At 34.2% G+C, this 24,582-nt stretch overlaps 1 protein-coding gene across 1 annotated transcript in view; it reads right to left on the reverse strand.

The window, feature by feature from the left end:
- The window catches only part of EYS (eyes shut homolog), a 1,466,842-nt gene that overhangs the window by 522,569 nt on the left and 919,691 nt on the right, over positions 1 to 24,582 (reverse strand). The window contains 1 exon segment of the mRNA XM_008684895.2: positions 14,770 to 14,920. Within this exon segment, the coding sequence (XP_008683117.2) occupies positions 14,770 to 14,920 (151 nt within the window).

The following is a 24,582-nucleotide window of genomic DNA, read 5'->3' on the forward strand; positions in this document are numbered from 1 at the left end:
TGTGGATGAATATGAAACCTCGGGCAAATGGAGGTCTCAGATAAAGTCTGTGTTTACAAACCAGTAAGAAAGGAGGCTGAAAAATCTGAAACAAGTCAATGGTATGCCATCTGAGAAACATTCCTCTGTCAGCCCTGTGGAGATATACTAAGAATACCAATGATTTCTAGAAAAAGATGTAGGAACTTGAGCCACTTTGTTTTCTCAAAGGTGGTTTTAGAATTCTGTACTCTCTTTGGGTAATCTCACTCCCTCTCATTGCTTTGATTATAGCACAAAACCAGTCAGATGTAACTCTGGAGCTTCATCCATTGTCTCGTGGAAATCTCGACCTGATACTCCTTGAGGCATTTAAGATTCATAGGTACAAAAGTGAATTTATCATCTTTCCCTTCGCCTTGCTTGCCTTAAATATTTTCTACCTCAGGGTTGGTTTTCTCAGCTACCTAATCAGCCCAGAATAGAAACTTGGCTGTTGTCCTTGACTTTACACACTACTTCAACTTAAATCTAACTGTTACATGTCTTATTGATTTTAATCCAAATATTTATAAAATCTGTTTCCTCCCCTTTAACTCTCATCTCCCTTTTTTCCTTTAAACTATTCGGCCCTCTCCTACCTAAGCCATCATCCTCTGCTCTTCTCCCAAATACACTCCCATATATCTGCTAATGTAATTTATTTAAAACTTAAAAACTTAAAGTCTGATCCTGCTGGATGAATTCCAGCTACTTAAAATGACATCTAAGGCTTTCCAAGATCTAGCCCCTGCCTCCTGTTCAGCCTCATCATTTACTCCCTCCCAACATATTGTGTATTTTGAGAACGCTAAATTGTTAGCACTTTCTCACTCACACCCTGTCTTTTTTCCCCCCTTGTCTTTAATCACATTGTTTTTTTCTGTTAGTATGTACTCATCAGTTCTCTCTTTTCCAGGCTGTCACTGCCATCTTTTCAGATTCCATTCACCTGTTATAACCCCAGATGGGTTACATCTTCCCGTCCCTTTGTATCTCCAAATCGTCAAGATGCACTGCTTTGGAACAGTTTATCAGAATGTTATCTCTGCTTCAGTTCTCCAAACTTAAAAGAGCAGGGCCTTTTGTACATGTTGTGTTCTTAGTGTATGCACATCATTTGACAAAGAGTAAAAGCACAATAAACATTTGCTGAAGAAGGAATGAACAAAGAGTGCTACATCCAAAGGCCAGACAAATGCAATGTGAAATAGCTCATCATAACGCTGAGTAGTTTTGTTGTGGAGCTGCTCTGTTCAATACCACATGCAGCTGTAACACTTGAAATATGACTAGTCTGAACTGAGACATAAGAAACACAAGATTTCAAAGATTTATTATGAAGAAAAAGCATGTAATGTATCCAATTAATAATATTTTCATGTGGATTACATTTTGAAATGACATACTGGGCTAAAGAAAATGGACTATTAGAATTAATTTTGCTTGCTTCTTTTTCACTCCTTCAATGAGGCTATCAGGAAACTTAAAATTATAAATTTAAAGTTTCATTGGAAAGAGTTAAATGTAGAGTATTTGAAATATCCCTTCAGTGATTTCCTAGGTGGAGGCTGAACATGACTGTTCCATAGTGACTGGTTTTGCTTAGATAATGCTTGTCAAAGAGAATCTTAGCTGGTGCCAATGAATTTAACACTGAGAAGATTGTTTCTTTTGGTTTTTGTAAGAGATATGCTGCTATAGTTTTTGCTGATGTGATTATTCATAGCAAAGATGATGCTTTAGCATTTCATTTGCCTAGTCTCTAGCACAGTGGTATGTAATTCATGTTCCAGAAATGGGTGATAGATGAATGAATGCCCTTTGTCAGGTATAAGAAGGGCAGGTTGACTGCTCATACACATATGGATTTTGCACTTTCCATATGGAATAAGCTATATGAAGATTTAAAAATATGTTTTCTAGTTTAAAATTTAGCATCTTCAGAATGCCACTATCAATTGATGATGCTATTAGCTGATATTCCTCAAAATAAAGAATGTGGTGAAATAATTTTCAGAAATGCTACATGCTGTATCCTTCTGCTTGAAGATTAAAATAAACATCAGCATAATAAAGAATGAGCAGTTTTTCAGAGAAAAAGCAAAACAAACAAAATAGCCTGTGTAAACATGTTCAACTCAGTATTTCAAACTTTTCACACTAGTTTTCATCTCCAAGTCTTTTAAAATCATTCAAAAACAATTTTATCTCTTCTTACGGGGGGCATCTAATTAGTAGGCAAGTATAGGCATACCTCAGTTTATAGTGTTTCGCTTTATTGAACTTCAGAGATTGTTTTTTTATAAATTGAAGGTTTATGGCAACCTGAATCAAGCAAGTCTATCAGCACCATTTTTCTAATAGCATTTGCTCACTTCATGTCTCTGTGTCACACTCTGTTATTCTTGCAATATTTCAAACTTTTTCATTATTATTATATTTGTCAGGGTGAGCTGTGATTAGTGACTATGACTTGCTGCAACCTCAGATCATGGTTAGCGTAAGGATACATACACTGTTCTTTTAAACATAATGCTGTTGCACACTTAATAGACTATAGTATAGAGTAAACATAACTTTTATATGAACTGAAGAACAAAAAATTCATTTGACTCACTTTATTGTGATATTTGCTTTACTGTGATAGTCTGGAACTGGACCAGCAATATCTCTGAAGTACGTCTGCAATCATTTATTTTTCCTGAATGGTCCCTTCCTATGTTTTTTTAGTAATAAACCATACAAACCCTTACTCAAAATGAGTGACTCATTTCTGTTGCCAAGAAAACACTGACCCCATGAAGGTACAGAGAGGTTTTGTGAATATTTTCGTTACTGCATAAGATCCACAAAAACAGAACTTTATCAGATTACTCAACAGTGAATAAACCAGCATAGCACAATACCTAACACAGTAGATACTCTCTAGATGGATGGGTGGATAGATGGGTGGACAGATGAGTAAATGGGTGGATAGACACATATAATTAGATAGGCTTTTTCTGGATAAATAAAAGAATACATTTTTTCTCTATTTCTCCTTGCTGTTACCTCATCTAAAACATACTAATGAATTAAGATGATTTTCAGGGTATAAACGGACTCAAAAGGAGGTCCCAGAAGTTGGTTGAACCCAGAAAAACACATTAGGCCAGAATTTTTCATTCATTAATAATATAAAATGTTTCTTGAATTTTAAGTCAGGTATTACATTAGAAGTCAGGTATTAAAACAAACCAAGAACAATGTGGGCTGGTAAAAGGTGTCTGACATTGTTACTTGTAATAAAGGAGCATTACATGTTTTAAAAGCACGAGCTACAAAATAAAACTTATTAAAAAAATAAAATAAAAATAAAATAAAATAAAAGCACGAGCTTAAATTTTGTCCTTACCACTCAATAGCTGTGTAACCAAAATCAGGCCATTCAACTGCTGCATGCCTCAATTCCCTCATATATGAAATGGAATTAGTAATATTATCTACTTCAAAGAGCTACCAAAAGTATAAAATGAGATAGCAAGTATGAACAGCTATAGAGCACTATACAAAGAGAAAGTGCTCAGTAACTATTAACTACTATGATAAAGACAATAGTTTTATAAGGAAAGATACTTTATACAGATTTTTTGGGGAAGAACAATTTTCCAAAATGATCCTACTTCTACACATCCTTGAAATATCAGACTAGGTTTCTCCTTTGTAATACCATAGTAAGTGAGATCACACAATATAGTGGATTTTGGAGCTGCACTGCCTGGGTTCAAATACAGTCATGACTCCACCACTCCCCAATTGTGTGTCCCCGAGCAAGTTGATTAATCTCACAGTGCTTCAATTTCCTCAGCTGTAAAATACAGATAAGTGTCTATCTACAAGGTTGTTATAAGGACCCAATAAACTAATATTTATAATGAACTCGGAGTATATCCTAGCAAAAAAACCCCAAAAACCAAACAACCCCCCCCCATGTTTCAGAATGCTTGCTTACTTGCTGAAGAAATGAAATGAATGTTCCTTTAAGTTATATAGATGATATGATTCCTCATATCAGTGATAAAGACTAACAGGTAAGGTACTGGAGTCTGAGGAACAGTCAGTGACAAGAGTGACAGTGAAGAACAAGACTTCATGGAACTGCAGAAAATAATTTCTCCTTTCTTATTCTGGAAGATCGATAATTTACACTGTTTTAAATAACAGGAAACTGCGTTTTCATTGATAACTTTTGTTAAGCAATTGCTGCAAAAATAAAACATACAGTGAACATAAGAAAAACAAAAAGGTAATTACATTTATACTAAGTACTTAAATTATTTAGCATATGGGCTGAAATTAAATATTTCATAACACAGACATCCATTTGTGCCTCACAATCAATCTCAAAACTTTTATTTCCAGAGTGGAACACATGGGACTAGAAATAACTTCAAAAAGAATTTCTTGTGTTTATTTAGCACAAGACAGAATTAAACTTTAATGTTGAAAAGAAACTCAAAATAAAATAATAGCAAAGATAACAGTTATTTAATGCACACTATGAAATATCTCAATCTTTCTTATTATGATCCTAAAATGGTGGCATTTCCATTCCGCAAATGAAGAAAAAGAAGCCAAGAAAGGGTAAGTGGCTTGCATAAGGTCCATGGCTATGAATCAAGGGAGCTAGGATTCAGCTCCAGAGCTCCAATTCTTAATCCTGGAGCTCTACTACCTCTTCTGAATTAACGCTTTTAGTAATGTCACTGATTTCTAAGAAAACACTATCTTATATCATGGAGAAAATGAACATGCCTCAAAGACAATATATTCACAAAGTCTTAGCACTAAGAGAGTTGGTTCTTAATCATCAGAAAACTGTTTTTTTTTCTTATCATGCCATGTAACTAGACGCTGTGCACTTTTTGTCTTTGCAGGAGCCGGTGTAGTCACTGATAAAGACAGTTTTAATAACTTTGTATTATGTAACATTTTACAATTGACTTTATGAAGTACTTCATTTTCATCTTTATGGATTATGTTGTAAATTCTCCGAATTCATGCTTCACTTATTTTCCCAAGTCTCAGCCTCCTTAAATTTTACCTTATGATTTTTGTGAGATCATTCACCTGAGGGCTCTGTTCTCCAGCCTTTGGCTAAATTGGCCTTAAGTTCTTAAATTTCACTGAAAACTATCTCCCAAATTAATATCCCCAAAGAACATAAGCCAAAAATTGATTTTATTCCACTTGCTGTTAAGTTACATAGATTATGCTGCAAAATTAAACAGGGTTTTAAAATTATATGTATTACTAGAATTCCCTAACTAACAAAAACTAGATTACTTCTCGCTTTACTTTACCATTGCCCCTGAACCACTTGCAAGGGAACATGGAAGCACTCCAATTTTAATAAATCTATTAACACAGGGGAAAAAAGTGAATATATATTCATTTATCTCTACTGTCATCTGTTTTTTCTTTTTTCAGAGTTTAAGCTATGAACATGAGATATGTTATTGTGAGGGTTTACTGATTTGTTAGTTTTCAAATGAAAACTCTTTTAGACCTTTTACAAATAAATGGAAATTTAGGCAGGAACAGAAGGAACGCCAGATGGGAGTCTCTCAAGAGGTGTCCTCAGGGATATTATATGAAAGTGAGGTGAAATGATCTTAGGTGAGGGCACTGAAATAGAATTTGTGATTGTGATAATATCTTAATATAAAGAATATCTGTGTAATCCATACTGAGTAAGTAGTATATTGCATACATTATTTAGTAATATATAAAATATAATTAAATAATAAATATTAAATGTTAATAATATTAAATAGCAATAACATAATAGTATATGATATATATATTATACAAAGTATATGATATGTAATGCATATAACATATAATATATATAATGGTTAGTATATAGCATAGAACCACAGAATTTTGAATTGAAATAGACTTTTAAAAATAATGTAATCCAAGTTCATCATCTATAGATGGGTAGTTTGAGGCACAGACATTTCAAGTAATGGTCAACAATGTAAAAACTCATTATTTTTTGGTAGACATGACTGAAAATCAAGTGTCCTTATTTGGTCTGGTATTTTTTCCACCAATCTAAGTTGTTTTCTGAAAGAGCGTACAGATATGTCTAAGATAAATATTTTTTCCTCCATGTTGGAGTATTTGCCAATCTGCAACATTTTTTGTTGTTGCTCCTGGACAGGTTAGAGAGCATTACATTATAGTTGTCATGCTTTTTGTGAACAAACAGAAAGTTTGGCGTGAGTATAAAGAGATGTGGCGTGTGCTGAATATATATGTGCCTAAGACATGAACTTGTTAATAGAATAAAATTATGTTGATTTGTGGTTGGGATTCCAGTGAATGGTCACCTCATGTAGAATTGACTTTGGAAGCCATATGGCCCTACCTGGTTTCCTCCTCATTCAAACACCTCGCCTCTTTCCAAGTTCAATACCAGTATTTCTTAAAGCTGAATATCATACATTTATTCAATAAAAAAAGTTTCAGAACCCTTCGATATTAATTTAAAAGCAATTTTAGTAAAATATTACTACTTAACACATTTTAGGGAAAATATAAAATCAGAGGAGTGATGTCAGCAAGATGCCAAAGAAGGAAGCCCCAGAGTCTGCTTTCTCCCACAAACACACTGACTGAGCAACAATTCATGTATCAGTTACCTTTCTGAGAAATCAGAAACTAACTGAAGGCTCCTTTACTCTAGGAAAAGGTAAAACCAGACTCATTGAAGCTGGCAGGGAGATTCTGGATACTCTCTCAGGGAGATGCTGCCTTCAGCATAGTGTATACAATGAGGAAGAGACACCTAGCTCCTAGCTTCAGCCGGAGGAGGAAAAGACTGATTTGCATGTTCAATACTCCACATTTCTGAAGGGGTTCCCCAGAGGTCTGGCTTCCGTCTTGTCAGTCTTGGAGCTTTGATGGGACCACCAGTCTAACAACTATAGGGAGAATGGAGATGGTAGCTTAGGCTGGTAGATGCCATTAATCCTTCCCTTGCTTAGTACACAGTAAGCAGATAAAAAACAAACAAAAGCAACAAAAGAAAAAAAAAACAAAAAAAACTTAGCTCTCAATTTTCCCCTGATGAAGGAAAGAGTTGTTATGGGCATCCAGCACCTCAACTTCTCTGGAGCTGCCTAAAGAACTAGCATCTGTGTCATTAGTCTTGAATCTCTGGTAAGCCCAGTTGCCCAGGGGAGAATGGAAATAGTGGCTTGGGCTGGTATATGCCATAGCTCTCCCAGTGACTCAACAAAGGTCAAGCAGACAAAACCATAGTTTCCTGCTTTTCTCTGGGGAGGGAAAGAGTTGGTAGAGGTCCCTAGAATCTCTGGCCAAGCTGACTGGTAGGAGACTTCTCCTGTATGAGGTAAGTCTGTAAAGAATGGAGGTACCTGGTTTTCCTAACGTGCAGACACCAAAACAGAGAGTCAAGAAAAATGAAGAACCAAGCAAAGATGTTCCAAAAAAAGGAACAAGATAAAATTCCAGAAACTGACCTTAATGAAATAGAGTTATATGAATTACCTGACAGAGACTTAAAATTAACTCTCACCAATGTCTAGAGAACAGTGAATGAACAAAATGGTAATTTTAACAAAGATAATATATTTTAAAAAACTATGAAACAGAAATAATGGAACTTAAAATCATGATAAGTGCACTGAAGAATTTTCAGTTCCATTATTTCAGCAGGGAGCCTGCTTCTCCCTCTCCCTCTGCTGGTCCCCGTGCTTGTGCTTTTTTATCTCTCTGTCAAATAAATTAAATCTTTTAAAAAGATAAATAAAAATAAATAAAAAAATTTAAAAGGGAAATTCCATAATAAGTGACAACATGGATGGACCGGAGGACATTATGCTAAGTGAAGAAAGCCAGGCACAGAAAGACAAGTACTAAATGATTCCAATTAATGAGGCAGCATGTCTCCTTGTATTCAAGTATAAGAATTTCACTAGTGTACATCCTTAAACTAGAAATTTTTGTTGTTTAGGACATGAACATCTTCCACTTTACAGGTGATACTAGAAGGATTTACAATGCAGATTAAAAACAAACTAAACTGTCCCCCTGCAGTTGCAATTTCCGTGCTTGTTATAATAGGAAGCAAATGTCCAGCTAGATTCTCCCCACTTTGCCAAGGGAAAACGGATTCTTAACAGAATGCTGATGATATTCCCTCACTCACCATCATGAACTTAAAAAGAGGTAGTCCGTTCTCTTACAAGTTTATCAGTGATCTCCATGTCAGAAAACCTAGTAGATGATTTCCAGCCCTTATTCTTTGTAGATCCAACTTCAGCAGGGCTAAACGGCTCCTCTTTCGTGAAGCCTGATATTTCTTCTTCTGCCCTTCTACTGCCTGCTATAACAACAGCACATTTTCCTGGTTGTGCTCTTAACTCCTCTGCCTACTTTGTGTTCAGATGCTTAATTACCTTCTCAGTTTTCTCCAGGACTTTGTCTGGTTCTTCTCTTCTAATTCTCACTCTCCCCTGAGGTTATCTCATCTGGTCACATGTATTTAAATACTACATGCTAAGAATTCCCTGAGTCACGAATACAAGTTTTACCTTGGTAACTCCTCTGCAAGCCTCACAGATACCCCAAACTTGAAGTGTCTAATCTAATCATCTCCTCATTGCCCCCCAAATCCATTCTGCCTCGTTTTCCTCATCTTAGTAATGGGACCCCCATTTTGTTGCTTAAGCTGCCAGATTAGACTCATGCTTGATATCTCCTTCTGACTACTTCACAGATTTATATGTGCAGACCTGCGTGTACTTTTTTCTACATTTGCTAATGAGATGAAATGATTAGGGTGAGGTAGATACAGTGGTAAATATAAGCCAGTGTTCTTAAATAAAAGGAACTATGATTAAATATATGGGGAACTTTTCAAAACCAGAAGCAAACACAAATGGAGGAATTCAAGAGAGATCCTTAAAATGTTGAAAACATACAGATTAAGAAAGGATCTGGAGTAGGGACAGACTCAGCAATAGGCCCTCCCAAACTCCTGGCAGAGTTTTCCAAGGATATCAAGAAATAGAGACAAAAGTGATAAAGATATGGGTCAGAGCAAAAAATGGAAGAGCAGTTGGTAGAGAAAGGTGGAACTGTGGGAGGAGAATCTGTCTCTATGTTGAGTAGGAGCCAGTTTTTGCTGTACAAATGAGTGAGGCTCAGTCCACAGTAGATTACTGCTTAAGAAAGGCAGGCCCTTGCATGGGAATAAATTAAAAGGGATTCTTACATGTGCAAGGAATGAGAAATAATTCTCTTTGGGCTGGTCATCATCTGATACTTTGTTGATTTGTAGCCAAAAGCCATTGATGGCAAAATAAATAACTAAGAGCCTAAATGCTAGTCCTACAGACTGGCCAAATGAATAAATGAATGACTTAACGTATAACCTCTAGAAGAAGATATGGATTTTGAAATGTTGCATTGAAACTCTGATGTCTCTATTATTTTGCTTATGCTTATCAGAGATACAGGTTATGTAAATGCTTATTTAAAAGACTTTTGCTTATTGTAGAGTGATTTTCTTTTTAACATCAAATGGACAGAAAATAAGGTAAAGGTGGAGATTAATGGCTTTTTTGTTTTGTTTTTCACCATTTACATAACCCAACAGGGTTGAATGTGCATCTTTTGAAAATTATTTTCAATGGTGTGTTTCCATTTATTTCTGATTACCTTGTATTCATATAACAAGGATCTTGGAAGAGCTCAAAAAGGTTGATAAGCATCCTCTAAAAGTCTATCATAAAAATAAAAAAATACATAAATTATTTATGTATTACTGAGGTGTCATTTCCTCTTTAAATTTATAATGAACCATGATGAGTAATACAAGCTACCAAAATATTCTAACAGAAAGGGAAATACAGCCAACTGAGGTGATTTTTTCCCTCTGTTCCTCAGGAATCAATCACAACTTCCAAAGGAGAATTCTGCTTTTATGTGTTAGATTATTAATTTAACAGTAACTTTTTTGGCTAAAAGATTTTTATGGCAGATGATTGACAGGCTTTTTGTTAAAGTGAATAGATTTGTAGCAGATTAATTACTGAATACATAAATCAATGTTTTAAACATATATAAAGTAGATAATACTTGTTTTATCAAAGTGTTCTTGTTTTCTCAAAGGATTCATTTACAATTTTAATAATTATTGAATTCCTCTATTATGTTGAAATTAAAAATTTAATTAAAAGTTAAAATGAACAGGTTCTCGAATCAATTCACTGTTATGAACTGAAAGTTTGTGTCCCCCTAAAATTCATGTTAAAATCCTAATCTCCAATATGCTGGTATTAGGAGGTGAAGCCTTTGGGAGGTGATCAGGTTATGAGGGTGGATCCCTCATGAATGGGATTAGTGCCCTTATAAAAGAGATCCCAGAGAGCTCTCTCATTCCTTCTGCCAATATGAGGATGTAGCAGAAGACAGCTGTCTACGAACCAGAAAAGGAGCCCTCACCAGACTGCAATCTGTCAGCACCATGATTTTGGACTTCCCACCCTTCCTAACTGTGAAAAGTAAATGTTTGTTGTTTAAGTCACCCATTCTTTGGTATTTTTGTTATGGTGGCCCAAATGAATTAAGTTAGTCATGGATTCCTCAAAAATTCCTATCCTATATAAGAATATATGCTATCGTAAATTCTGTTTTTAATATTAGTGATTGACTTGAATGTGAAAAAGAAGAACTAGCATCTTCACAGAACATATTTTATGTTATCAACTTTTGTAGAAAGAAAAAATCCACTAATGGATTAACAATAATATATATCTGGATAATTACCTCATTTCCTTTTATATTTAGCAAAGAGAATAGTTGCTACCATTGTAACTTGGCCTGCATTTGTTAAAGAATTAAGGCTTGGTGTCCTTAAGCGACTTAGACTCAAAAGCAAGAAGGCAAGGACAGAAAAGTACAAAACAATTAAAGCACTACCAGGGAGAGTGTTTTCCTACCACCAGAGAGGGGGCATTTACTCTCGGACTCTGGAAGTTATCATTTACAGTCCTCAGGGGACACAGAATTTTTCCACACTTCAGGCACAAAATTGAAAGTGCCTAACTGTTTCATTCTCTCCTCCCTACTGAGCTCTGTGTGTTTTTGTTAAGGGAAGCATTAAACAACCTGTCAGCATATACACATTGGATTAGGAGCTCTTATTACGTGGAAGGGTTCTGGCCAGTACAAAAAGACATTACTGGAAACTGAGAGGTAAGAGAGTAATTGTAACTTAGCACTTATTGGCTTGAGGACTCGACTGTAGTTCTCTTTCTTAGTGTTTAATACTGCAAACCTGTTGTTTTTAATTTTCTGAGTACTGACAACCCACTGTGCTTAAACAGCAGCTCTTAATCAGAACACAATAATTAGATAGTTAGAACCTGCATGATACTTAGACATTCAAAGGGGCTGTACTTCACAGAAACAGGTTCACAAAGTTGCTTTTTCTTTCTGTTTTCTGATTCATCATATGATTTCCCTTTAAGTATTACCATATAGATACATTTTATATTTTGCTTGCATCAATCATTTAGTACATAGCAGTATAAGTGAATGTCACACACATACACAGTTACTGTGACATCGTTAACAGTATAAGAAAAGAAAAAAAATCATAAAATCTTTCTGACTGATAGAATGTTTCAAATACAGCATATTTAATGAGGAGGGGAAACCTGCTTAGTAGGCAGTCCTTTTAATTTCCAGGTAACTTCACTGGTCTACACACTGAAAATTCTCTAAATCTGATTGTGACAAATGTCCAGTTCTTCTACATCCCAAAATGAGTACCAAGTTTTTATTGAGATAATCCCTTATAATTAATGCCAGTCCTTTCTAAAAAGGTTTTGGGCGAAAAAAATCTTTAGAATATAGTCAATTATTATTATCTATTTCTGCAACTCTACTTTAACACTCTGTCCTACCCTACATAACCACCTTTCTCTTTTTATTAACAGCCTTCTAGAAAAAGTAATCAAGTGTCTGTTGCTTTTGCCATTCCATTTATTCTTCCTCAAAAAGTTACCATTTTTTTTTCTATTCTTATTGTTCTCCTGAAACTGCTGGTTGATGTTCTGTAGCTTTGGTGTTGAACGTATGTATACTCTGTTTGGAAATTCTGTCTTTGGTTTTTGTGACAATATTCTTTCCCCTTGTCCCAACACCAATTTCTCTACTCTTTAACCACTTTTGGGTGCCCTTCTTCTTTAGACCGCCCCTTGACTGCTGATCCCCAATCATTAACTCTCTCTTGTCTCATCCTACAAAATCAATCCAATCAGTGATTGTGGCTCCCACTATCACCTGTATGAAGACTCCATAGCCATACTGTCAGGATCACTTAAGAACTCAAGGCTCATATTTCAAATAACTTACTCTATATCACAATGTCCCACTGACAAGATGATATGCCTCAGGAACGTACTGATGCAATGGACTGATGAATTAATTAGCGGTCATGGCAAGCCAGGGCAAATATTTGAAAATTATCTCTGCCCATAACTAATGTAAATGCAAAATGAACTTGCCATCTTCATAAATAATCTAATCCCCATCTGAAGTAAGACACTATAAATTTTCTATTTACATAAGCCAAACCAGTTACCAAAATTCCAATTTTTCAATTTTTTACCTATAATTATTTACAAGTTCAATAGCTTTCATAGTCATCCTCTCACCCTTATTGTCACACCACTTATTTAATTATTCCTTTTAATATTAACATTTATATTTGCATTTCATATTATTCCTAACTGAATCAATTCTTGACCTATAGTCTAAACCCCTCTAATCCTATGCTTCAATTGCTATCAGAAAGAAAGCTACATCAGATCACTTCTTGTTCAAACTTCATTAATGGCTCCTATAGGCACCAGTATTGATATATATATTGCACATTTTATACAGGATCCATTACGCTCAGGCTCCTGCTCACTTTTCCAACATCGAGTTTTCCTCCTGCTCAATTCACACCAAACTCCACGCCTCCACAATAATGAGTTATTTCTACTCCCACTCCCCCTCTCCTAGGTCCTTCCATTACCTAAGCCTGTGTGTGTGTGATGTTTCATCTGCCCAGAATGATAGTCTATATATTATTTACCTTGTAGACATTCGGTCATCCCTCACATCTATGCCTAACTACAAATTCCCTTATTTTCCCAGGGAGACTAAGAGGCTTCCTTTTCTATTCTTCTGCACTTCCCCTGTATATTTTCATATTTCTATTAGACTAAATACCTAAATTTATTGAGACATTTCTGTATCTCCTCAACAGAGTATTAGCTCCTTGAGTTTTGAGAACCTGCATTTATTAATGTATGCCCATAAAAATTAAATTCTATATGAAAACTCATCCTTTACTTGGTAAATACATATAAACTGTGAAATAAGAAACCAATCCAAATATAAATGACTGATGATTAATTAATAAAGTTTTTGGAATCCTTTCATCCACTCTTTAATTGATCATACATTTACCAGATGTTTATCGAGCACCTACCATGTGACAGAAACTATCATCCTTGCCTTGAGATATAAAAAGGTAAACAAAACAGACATTTTCTACTCCTATAGAGCTTACAGGCTTGTTTACTTAGGAAAAATTCAGTGAAGCACATTACTGTAGAAAAAGTCATAAAAGTTTAATGGAGTAAAGCTGAATTTAAAATAATGTCTGCATGCTTACAGACAGAATTCCCTTTATTTCATTAAAAGCATATATGTCACATCAACTGTGCAAGTGACTTTTGTTCTTTATGTATATCTGCTTTGAAATTTTTTAGCCTATGTAAAATAGCCATAACGTTTATAATATTGTGAGATTTACACCCAATTTATATTAATTGTGGGGCTTTGAAATAAGAGCATTTTAGATTTCCAATAATAAAAACAGTATGTTCAAATATGTAAAGTACAATGGTAAATATAGTAAGAGAAAAGATTCATAAATGTAATAAGCCATTGGTACAATTAACAAGCAGCCTTAAATTTTTAAAGTAATTCTCTGTAATAACATAAAATGGAGCCAATAATCAATAATTTAAGCCAGCATGTAAGCTCTTATCCAAAAATATAGGTTAATAATGAAGACAATAAGCTAATTATCTAAATGGAAATTTAGAGACTGCGTTGGCATATGCACAAAGCTCTGTAGAGAACGTTTTTACATTTCAGTAACCCCATATGAAGTGTAGACTGGGAATGGTCTTTCAGTTCCATTTCTCAGATCAGATTTGTGGTGTGTTCTTAAGTCAACCCACTCATAAATCCAGTGAAATCACTAGCATAGGAGTGAACAAAAGCCCATATGATCACAAAATATAATGCACACGTATAGCGATAAGATGGAAAACCAGCCTGACAACAGAGCGATTCTGTGTAATGAGAACAGTAAACTTTTAGTATACTTTGGTAGGATAGATGAAGTCACATGTTAGTAGAATTGCTTAAAATTTCTTTTTGAAACCATGCTCCACTAACCAGGAAAATTTTCTAAAGTTCTCCAATTTTTCTTTTTCATAAAATGACATTATATATATATTGGGCTCCAGTGTGGAGCCCAATGCACAGCTTGAACTCACGACCCTGAGGTCAAGACCTGAGCTGACATCAAGAGTCAGAAACTTAAGCAACTGAGCGACCTAGGTACCCCCACAATATATTTTAAAATATTGACAGGAATACCTGGTTTGCACCATGAAGATATGGAAATCCACCAATAAAGACAGATCCCGATTCTGGCAAGGGTTTTCCAGATACGTGATTGACAGATTCACTTGCTTTTATAGTCCTCCCTAGAATAGTCAGTTCAGCTTTACATGGATCAAATTCTTGCCTGCAACCATTTAGGAAAAAAAAATTATCGTTTTAGCATGTGTTGTATAAACATTTTGTCTGACCAATTAATTAAGCTATTAACAAAAGAAGAAAGATTTAAGTAAATAGATTATCTCACCATAAAACCAACAAAGCCAGAAGCAGATTAATCTGTTCTAAATTAGAAACCTTTAATGTTTTAAGTACATAAATACAAAGTTAAATTTTGACAGACAAAACAAATCATGGCAATCACTTAATGAAATAAATAAATCCTGATAATAAATAGATCATTCTCATCATGACTAAAATGACCTTTAAGTGCAACATTCTACTTCAGTTTTTTACATTGTTAAATTTTCTGTGTGAGTGAAAAATATTGTAACGAATCAGGTTTAAATATGGCTATCTCGTGTACAATATACCTTTGCCTGTAGGAGTGTGCACGCGCACGTGTGTGTGCTTGTGTCTGTGTGTGTTTCTAGGCACTCTGTTTTATTGGTCCATTATTTCTACCCCTGCACCAACATCACATTGCCTGAAATATCGATACTTTTTCTTAAATCCAGATAGTTGTAGTATAAATCCTCTTACTTTGTTCAGCTTTTTGAATGAGATTATCAAATATCATTTTTTCCCTTTTTTCTCTTTATTGTGATGAATTATGTATGTTCACTGTTTTTTGAATGTTTGAATGCATTCCTGAAACAAGTCTACTTGGTTGTAACATATGTTGATTTTATGTAACACAGGATTCACTATTCTATATTTTTAAGGATATATATGTTAAACAGAGTGCCCTCAAACTTCCTGGCTTGTACTGTTCTCATAAAATTTCGGTATCAAGATTATGCTGTTCTTATTTCAGAAAGTTTATGTAATATTGACATTATATGTACCTTTCAATATGTGGTAGAATTCACTAGTACAGTCACTTGGGCTTGGAGTTTTCTTTGAGGAAGGTATTAAGTATGGATGCAATGTATTTCATCAATGCATTATCATAATGTGTATTATGTCCATTTTATTAAATTGTGCTTTTTTCCTGAAACATTTTCATTTAATCAGAATTTTCAAAATTATTGGCATAAAATATTTTATTTATCAAAAATAGTTGCATAAATATATTTATGCCAAATATTATTGCCAATAAAATATAATTGATGTTGGGACTCTACTGATATCTGTCTTTCTTGTGATATTGGCCATTTGTGCCTTTTCTCATTTTATTTGTTTTTCAGATCAATCTTGGTAGGGAGTAGTACATTTCAAAGAACACACTTTCGGCACTGCTGATAGTTGTCATTCTAGGTTTGTTTTCTACTCCATTAACTTCCGTTCTTATTTTTATGATTTTCTTCTTTTCACTTTCTTTAGGCTTAATTTATTACTCTCCTGCTTCTAGGGTGTTTAATACATGATCTCAAGAGTATAAACCTCTTTCTAAGAATAAATTTAGTATATACAAAAAGTTCCTTCTCATCATCTATTCAAACTATTTTCTAATTTCTTTTGCAATTTTTTTTGTTGTTGTTGGTCCAAGAATTACTCAGAACTGTACAGGGATTTCTGGTTATTTTTGTATTATAAAATATTATAAAAGCTCAATCAAGCTTATTCAAAGAATATTCTCTGTTTGCTTCTAATTCTTGAAATTTATTCACTTAGGCTGCATAGCCCAGCATACGGTCGTTTCAGTAAAGTTTTCATGACCCCAGAAAGTCTGTTCTAGATATTTGAATACATACACACACACAAATATACACACATTAAGGCACTTTTGTAGTGAGTAAAGGACAGGAACAATGAAATAAATCATGTGTATGATGAATGTGCGTATTTTTCTTAGAAAAGTAGGTGGAGATTTTTTTGCGTCCTCCTTCTATCTATATCATGATACAAATTTAATAAAGCTAAGACCAGGTATAGCCACGGAGACAATATTAATGCTTTGATAAAGAAAGTTTGGAAAGTTTTTGAAAAGATAATGCTGTTCTGTATATTAAGAACTTGGGAGAAAAAATGTGTTGAACATTTTTAGAACCCATTTGATATTCTTGGATTCTGTATTTAGAAGCAAACTAGAAGCTTTCTGGGTTAATTACTTCTTACAATTAAGCTCTTAAAAATATCTTAGGGAGGATACAGCTTCTAGGAAGTTATTCATTAAATGATAAAAATAAAAAGCACAAGTACTTTTACTCCAATCAATCTTTAAATTTTAATGTTTGGAAAAACAATTTGTACTGCTTTGTGATACCAAAATAGCAATAATAATTATTCACTAATTCTCTGTTAATGAACTCTTTTCCCATATTTCATTAAGCAAATGAAACCCATTAAACTATCAAACATATTTATTTGGCCTTTGGTTATAACAACTGAAAAGGTAACTTAAATATATAGATATAGATATATACATACTCTCTATTGTTTTTTTTCCTGACTACAGAAGCAACATAAACTCATTATAATTTATCTGACATCTAATTTTTGAAGACAACAGACCCAAAATGGGTTCATTTATGCTAAGCCCCCACGTCACCAAACCAAGACTTAATTACAGTTTCAGGACACCCAGAAATGGAACTTTAAACCAACCAATTAGGAAATACCTGATTAACATTAATTAGGTAATCTGCCTGATAATTCTCTGCCATCCCCTATAAAAAAGGTAAATAAACTTTTTTTTATTTTTGCCTGGTATAATTTCCTGTCTCTATTCCCTTTTGCCTATAAAATCCCTTGCCTTGCATAGCTCTTCAGAGCTCCTTTCTATCTGCTAGATTGAACACTGTGTAATTCATGAATCACTGAATTAAAGCCACTAAGATGTTTGAAATTTATTCCATTAAATTTTGTATCTAAAATATGTATACATATGTATTTATGTATTTACATTATAAATTAGAATATTTTATTCTAATGAAAACATTTTCTCTTTTTTTCTTCATTTAAATATCTGCACTTAGTCCATATTCAACTGTGGTTTTATTCTTATGGATCTGACTAGAAAATAAAAATGAGAAAATGTGACATACAGTACATATTAATACACAATGGTTCTAAGTTTTGCAGTACAGACTACACACAAATGCAGAGTAGATATATTTGGAAATTGGCCCGTGTGTGATTAAGATGATTACTGTAGGAAGAGGGAAGAATAATAGATATCACAGATGTGAGATTTTGAGAAATGGTGAAAGCTGGAAGGGAAATGAATAAAGTAGAGTTTTAAAGGCTTTGTCTGCCTATAGCAGAGAATGAGAGCTCAGTTCAATACCAGATCTTCAAGCTTCTCTACTTTGAGCATGTGGAACATGTTATTCTCTACTGAGATTACAGTTCATTCACTACAATGTCAACAGCATGTGGAAAGAGAGGCATTTGTTATGTTACTCCTGTATCCTCAAACCTACAACAGGGCCTTGTATGTGGCAAACACTATAGTATGTGTTGAATAATGATCAGTTTTACAAGACACTGTGTGAAATAAAATAGGTGCTTAATGAATGACAGCATTTTTCTTTTGAAGATAGCATGTACTTTATTCTAATTATGTTTATTAGAAAATATTTTATAAAATGCTGAAAATATAAAAAAGGAAAAGCACAATAACCTGCAATCTTTACCAGAAGGAACTATTATTATTGTATTGCAATTTAAAACTTTCATATCATGATAAAATGTTCCCCAAAGTTGAGAATGTAATATACAAACTCAGAGTATACCTTTTTTGTTAATTTGATAATATACTAAAACATCTATGTGTGTTAGTATTATTCCACACTATTAATTTTAATAAATGTACGGCAATTGTTTGTATGTTTGTACTTTATTTCTAAAATGTCCAACCATTGGGTATTTGGGCATCTTTTTCGGTTTTTTCATCCTTTTTTGTAAAACTACAATATATGGCTATTTCATACATCTTAATACATACAACAATTTACTTAGTAAAATTACTAGAAGTTAACATGCAGTATATAAGCTTTCTCAATATTTATTTATTTATTTATTTATTTATTTATTTATTTATTTATTTTAAAGATTTTATTTATTTATTTGACAGAGAGAGAGGCAGCCAGCGAGAGCGGGAACACAAGCAGGGGGAGTGGAAGAGGAAGAAGCAGGCTCCCAGCAGAGGAGCCTGATGTGGGACTCGATCCCAGGACTCCGGGATCATGCCCTGAGCCGAAGGCAGACACTTAACGACTGAGCCACCCAGGCGCCCCAAGCTTTCTCAATATTTATATATTCATTTTCTTCAAAAATTGTTCTCAATTTACTGTCTGTGATGGTTAGTTTTATGTGGCAACGTCGCTATAGACTATAGTCTCCCGTCATTCAAACACTAATCTAGGTATTGCTGGGAAGGTATTTTGTAGATACAGTTAACATCTACAAGCAGCTGACTTTAAGTAAAGGAGACTATCCTCCACAATGTGAGTAGACTTCATCCAATAAATTGGAAGGCTTTAAAGAGCAAAACTGAAGGTTCCTTGAAGAAGAAATTCCACCTGTGGTTTGCAGCATTAGGTCCCACCCAGAGATTTCCAGTCTGCAGGCCTGCCCCTCAGACTTTGTACTTATCCAGTCAGACCCCACCATCACACAAGCCAATTCCTTAAAATAAATCTCTTAATATATATCTTCTGCTGGGTCTTTTCCTGGTAATGTCCTGACTAATACAGATTTTGGTACCTACAGTGCTGAGAGTCCAGAGATAATTATTTGACCTGATGTTTAGGAAGATCTTTTATATTATCATATAATCACATCAGTGAAGCAGTATTAATGTTAACTGAGTATGGAATTTGATTCTTTAATTGGATCTGGACCTGATAATAGATTTTGTTAAAATCTCAAGACATGTCTCTCTTAATTAGTGTAAGCCACATGGAATTTAGTTCCTTAAAAAGGTATTCCATGAATAGTAATGGATCAGGCAATTGGCTTTGATTATCAACTTTCAGCTATAGACTTGCCATGACCTCTGATCTGAATAAATAAACAGAATAACTCAAAGTATTAGAGAAAGATTCATATATCATAGTAGGAGATTATTTATAATATCACATTTGAGGCTTTTCTCTAAAATTTATTATGGCTTTTTATTATTGTTATATAATTTCTAGTCACTGTCACAGAGGGTAAACTGCTTCACCATCAAGAACACTATTATCTATGTACTAATTCTGTAGGCCTTCACCTTTGGATAAGTATGGGAATTTTTCTTTCATACTTAAAATTCTGCATTGGGTTATTCTTTTTTTCAAAGCTATTATCATTTCTGAAATAAATTACCCACTGTAAATGAATACAAGGATGGCATATTATCTTTTCTCATACACATATTCCAGAGAGCTGGCAGCTAAGCTGAAGAAAGATGAAAGTAAGTACACCTCCATTATAACAATGTAGACCATCATGTTTTCTTTGCCGAAAATGCAATTCTAATATTTCATCTAGCAGGATTGTTATTTTATTCAAGAGACACACTTTTTAACAGCAGTCATATCTTTCCCCTTAGACTCATTAGAGTGGAGGCAATGCTATTCTGATTGTGTCCGATTGAATCTAACAGGAATTGACTAAACGTAAGAAAACAGTCTTACAGCATTATTGTTTAGCATTTGCTGATGATACAGTTTGCCTAGCACACCATACAGTGTGAAATTTTTCCATCAAGGCTTTTTAATGCTTTCTCTAAAATCAGCACACAGGGTGCTTTAAAGGTCAAATGAGTAGAATAATTTTTTTTGCATAATTATAAATATATAGAGAACTCTATTCAAGACTCCTGGTGTTTGAACTACCTTTAACTGTTCTTCTCCCAAACTTGTAGTGATTGCTCATATCTGTCATTTGTAGTCACATAATAGTAATCATTAACAACTCTCCACTAATTAGACCTTGAAAGAAAAGTTTAGTGTGCCATATATTCTATTCATTATGTTTAAGTATTCAGGGTAGATGCCAGGAAAGGTCAAATAACTATGCTGAACACAATAGAGATGTGGGTGACCTACTGTTTTATTATTTGCATGCCTATTATCGTACAGCAACAATTTCTAAGCTTTCACATGTCTTAGCAAAGACTAGAGGGAATACATGGAATAGGCCAATCTTATAAATAAACAATCAAAAAGGCAGCAAATAGTAAAATTTCATTATGTTGGACACTAACTTTCTGATTATTCTTGAGCATTATAAAAGTCATGGTTTAGAAATTACTGATTTCTATCTTATATTTAAGAAAGCATTTTTAATTGGCAGTGATTAAACCTTACCATAGAACCTGAACATGTGTGCATTCTCCTTAACTGCTTATCATACTCACATTGAAAACATCATTAATTTACTTAATCAGCCATAAAATAAATTACTAGAAATTCAAAATAACTATAAGGAGGATTTAAACCCCTAAGCTGTCTAGTCTCACAAACAGAAATAAAAGACAGACATCAATTTGTATATTTGATGTCATTACACAATTATTTATCCGATCAAATTACCCCTGATATCTAGGGGTATTTTATATGCACTTAGCTTATAAGAAATTTATTAATTCCCTCTAAAAATTGATTTTAAAAGGGATTAAATAAATAGGGGATATTTCTGTTGATGAAGGTGGATTTGGTTCTTATAATATTTATTCAGGTAGTTTCCGCAGGGTACATGGAATTGCTCCCAGCTTCCACTCCTGATCACATCTTTGAAAAAATTAATTAAACTCCTCAATTTAAAGCTTTGGATGGTAAATCACTGCCAAAAAAATTAAGTCTAAAAATTTTCATCTGGAATTCAAGCACCCACCCCTCCAATTTAGGCTCTTATTTATCTATCTCTGACAGCTCCACAACAGGAATTTTCTGTTATATTTAGACAGCATTGTTCCTTCCACCTGCCAACGTTCTCTTCTATCCATTTAAACGCTGCTCATAATTAAGAGCTTACTTAAGCTTCACTTATTACCTAAAGTGTTACTAATATTTGCAGTCTTAATGATCTCTTCACCATCTAATACCACCAACAGTGTGCCATTCATTTTTGCATTCAATTATGTAGTGTTTTCTCTTGTTATATGACTGCTTAGTCTCTCCAGTGAAAAAAATGACCTCCCAATTGGCAGAGTTATGATTTGTCCATCTTTGATTTTTAATAAAACTAAGGCATTGGCTTTGCATTTTAGTTTATAGCATCAATTGTGTTCCTAGAAATACATCAACTATTCCCTTAACAAGTGTGATTCTATGGCAGCAGCTTTGTCATGGTCAGGAAGCCCACAAGCTGCCAGGTTCTTAGATGCCACTTCCACTGTGACCACACACTGGCCCTGGTCTCCATGTTAGGATAGGATTATCCCTCTGCCCATGGGGCTTTCTACTGGCAAAGTAACTGTTGGCATTCATTGAGCCACAGTCAGATTTTCTAACAATTATGGGCAGCTGAGCAAAGAATAGCTAAAAGCTCCAAATTTACTACTGACGATATCATGCAATTGAGTTGTTTTCTGGCTAGGTCTACACTAAGTATTATGCTAGTTGATTTTTCTTTTGGAAGCTTGACAAAATATTTTTAAAGAATTTATTATTTATTTTAGAGAGAGCGAGAGTGTGAGCAGGGGGATGGGTGAAGGGAGAGAGAGAGAGAAAATCTCAAGCAGACTCCAGTACATGGAGCCCCACTCAGGGTCGATCTCACGACCCTGAGATCATGACCTGAGCCATGATTCTTCTGAAAGACCACTTTCTGCTAAAATTTCAGATCTTTGCACTAGATAAATGGATTTAAAAATATGTATACATATATATACATATTTTTAAATATTTTATTTATTTATTTGAGAGAGTGAGTGAGAGAGAGAACACAAGGAGGGGCAGGGGAAGAGGGAGAGGGAGAGGGAGAAGAAGACTCCCACTAAGCAAGAAGCCTGATCCGGGACTGGATCCCAGGACCCTGGTATCATGACCTGAGCCGAAGGCAGATGCTTAACCAAATGAGCCACCCAGATGCCCCTGAATAAATGGATTTTTAAATATATTTTTGCTTTTGTGATTGAGATTAAATATCAGTGATATGGTTAATATCCTATATTAACTATAATGGTTCTAATTAAATATTTCAGGATCTGTAAAACAATACTCAATACTAATATAATTGACATTAGATTATTAGATACTAAGATCACTGTTTAAATTTAATCAGGAACAATATATCTAATTATTATCTTTATCATTATGAGCAATTAGCCACTTTAGTCATAATTCCTTGAGATGAAATATCTACTTTAGAAAAAGAACACTAATAAGACCTCATAAATTAGGTTAATTTAGCACACATTTAGATGTTATATTTGGAAAAATTATATAAATATTTTAAATATAATATTCTTAATTTCTGAATACTCATAAAATATGTCTTTAAAATTTTACTTTTCAGAAGTATTAAAAGGATAAAGTAAACCAGCAGAACAATTCTGAAATACAACTGATTAGTTTTAAAGACAGTTTATATAATGGTACCTTAATTTCTACCATGGGCAATCCCTCAGAGAACCTTTGGGTGTATTGTGACTGCCTTCAAAACAGTTCAAGAAGATATCAGAAGTGGAAGTGATAGAGGATATCCATTTATTCAGAGAAATAAGGGGAGGATCAAAAAGCACATGGAAACGTATAAAGTGATGTGGTGATGAAACCATCCTCAGAGGACCTCCTTTCATTCCTAAATCTAAAAATCTGCCCTTGGAGGTTCAGAGACATTGGGAGCTCGTGTATGGATTACACTGCAAGTGTATACCTAACATTCTGTGATGGGGTTGGTCAGCACATCACACTTTCAAAGAGTGCTAATGATTTCATTATGAGAATTTAGAGAGTAAGTCCCTAGTCAGATTAGTTACAGAATTAAGTTCCACAGAGCTCAACATATTGGTGGGCATTTTCAGTTTAATTTAGTTGCAGTTCCACAATTACGCATAAAGCCTATTTGCCTTAAGAAATGTCACTGGGGATTCCAGATCATTCTGCTGTATTGCACATCTTTTATTGGGGGGGGAGAGAAAATGAGGCACTGTAGGTACCTGATACCATAAAAGTTGTTTGCTCACTTGAATTTCATTTTAGAAATACCTATGTTACTTCTGTTTCCTGGTCCTTTCCTAAACTGTTTAATATATAAACAATCATATAAATGTAATATATATGTATACAAAATATGTATACATACATTTTTAAGAAGAAAGAGGAAAAGCATGGACTTTGGAGTCAGGAAGAATTCCTTCTGACTGTCAGCTTCATCTCTTATTATCTAGGAGACATTTACTCTTAATTTGTCATGCAGGTATTTTTCAATATTATTATGTGTCAAGCAAGACAGTCTATGCAAGGATACAAGATTGACAAAACACCATTAGTGCCATCTTTTGTAATTCAAATCTCAAGAGAGAGGATAACATACAGTAAGCATCAAAATGCTTAAAGGAGTTGGGGGCTGATTTAAACTGAGATGACAGGGAACACATTCTCAAGAAAGTAAGATTTGAGATGGACTCTGAAAAATAAGTAGCTGTCTATCAGAAGACCAGCAGAATGAGGTAAGAATGTGCTAGGCAGAGGGAACATCATATACAAAAGCCCCAGAGGGCAGAAGGAGGGACTTGGGTAAACTGAAAGA

This window comes from Ursus maritimus, unplaced genomic scaffold, assembly GCF_017311325.1.
Source record: "Ursus maritimus isolate PB19 unplaced genomic scaffold, ASM1731132v1 scaffold_29, whole genome shotgun sequence".
NCBI lineage: Eukaryota > Metazoa > Chordata > Mammalia > Carnivora > Ursidae > Ursus > Ursus maritimus.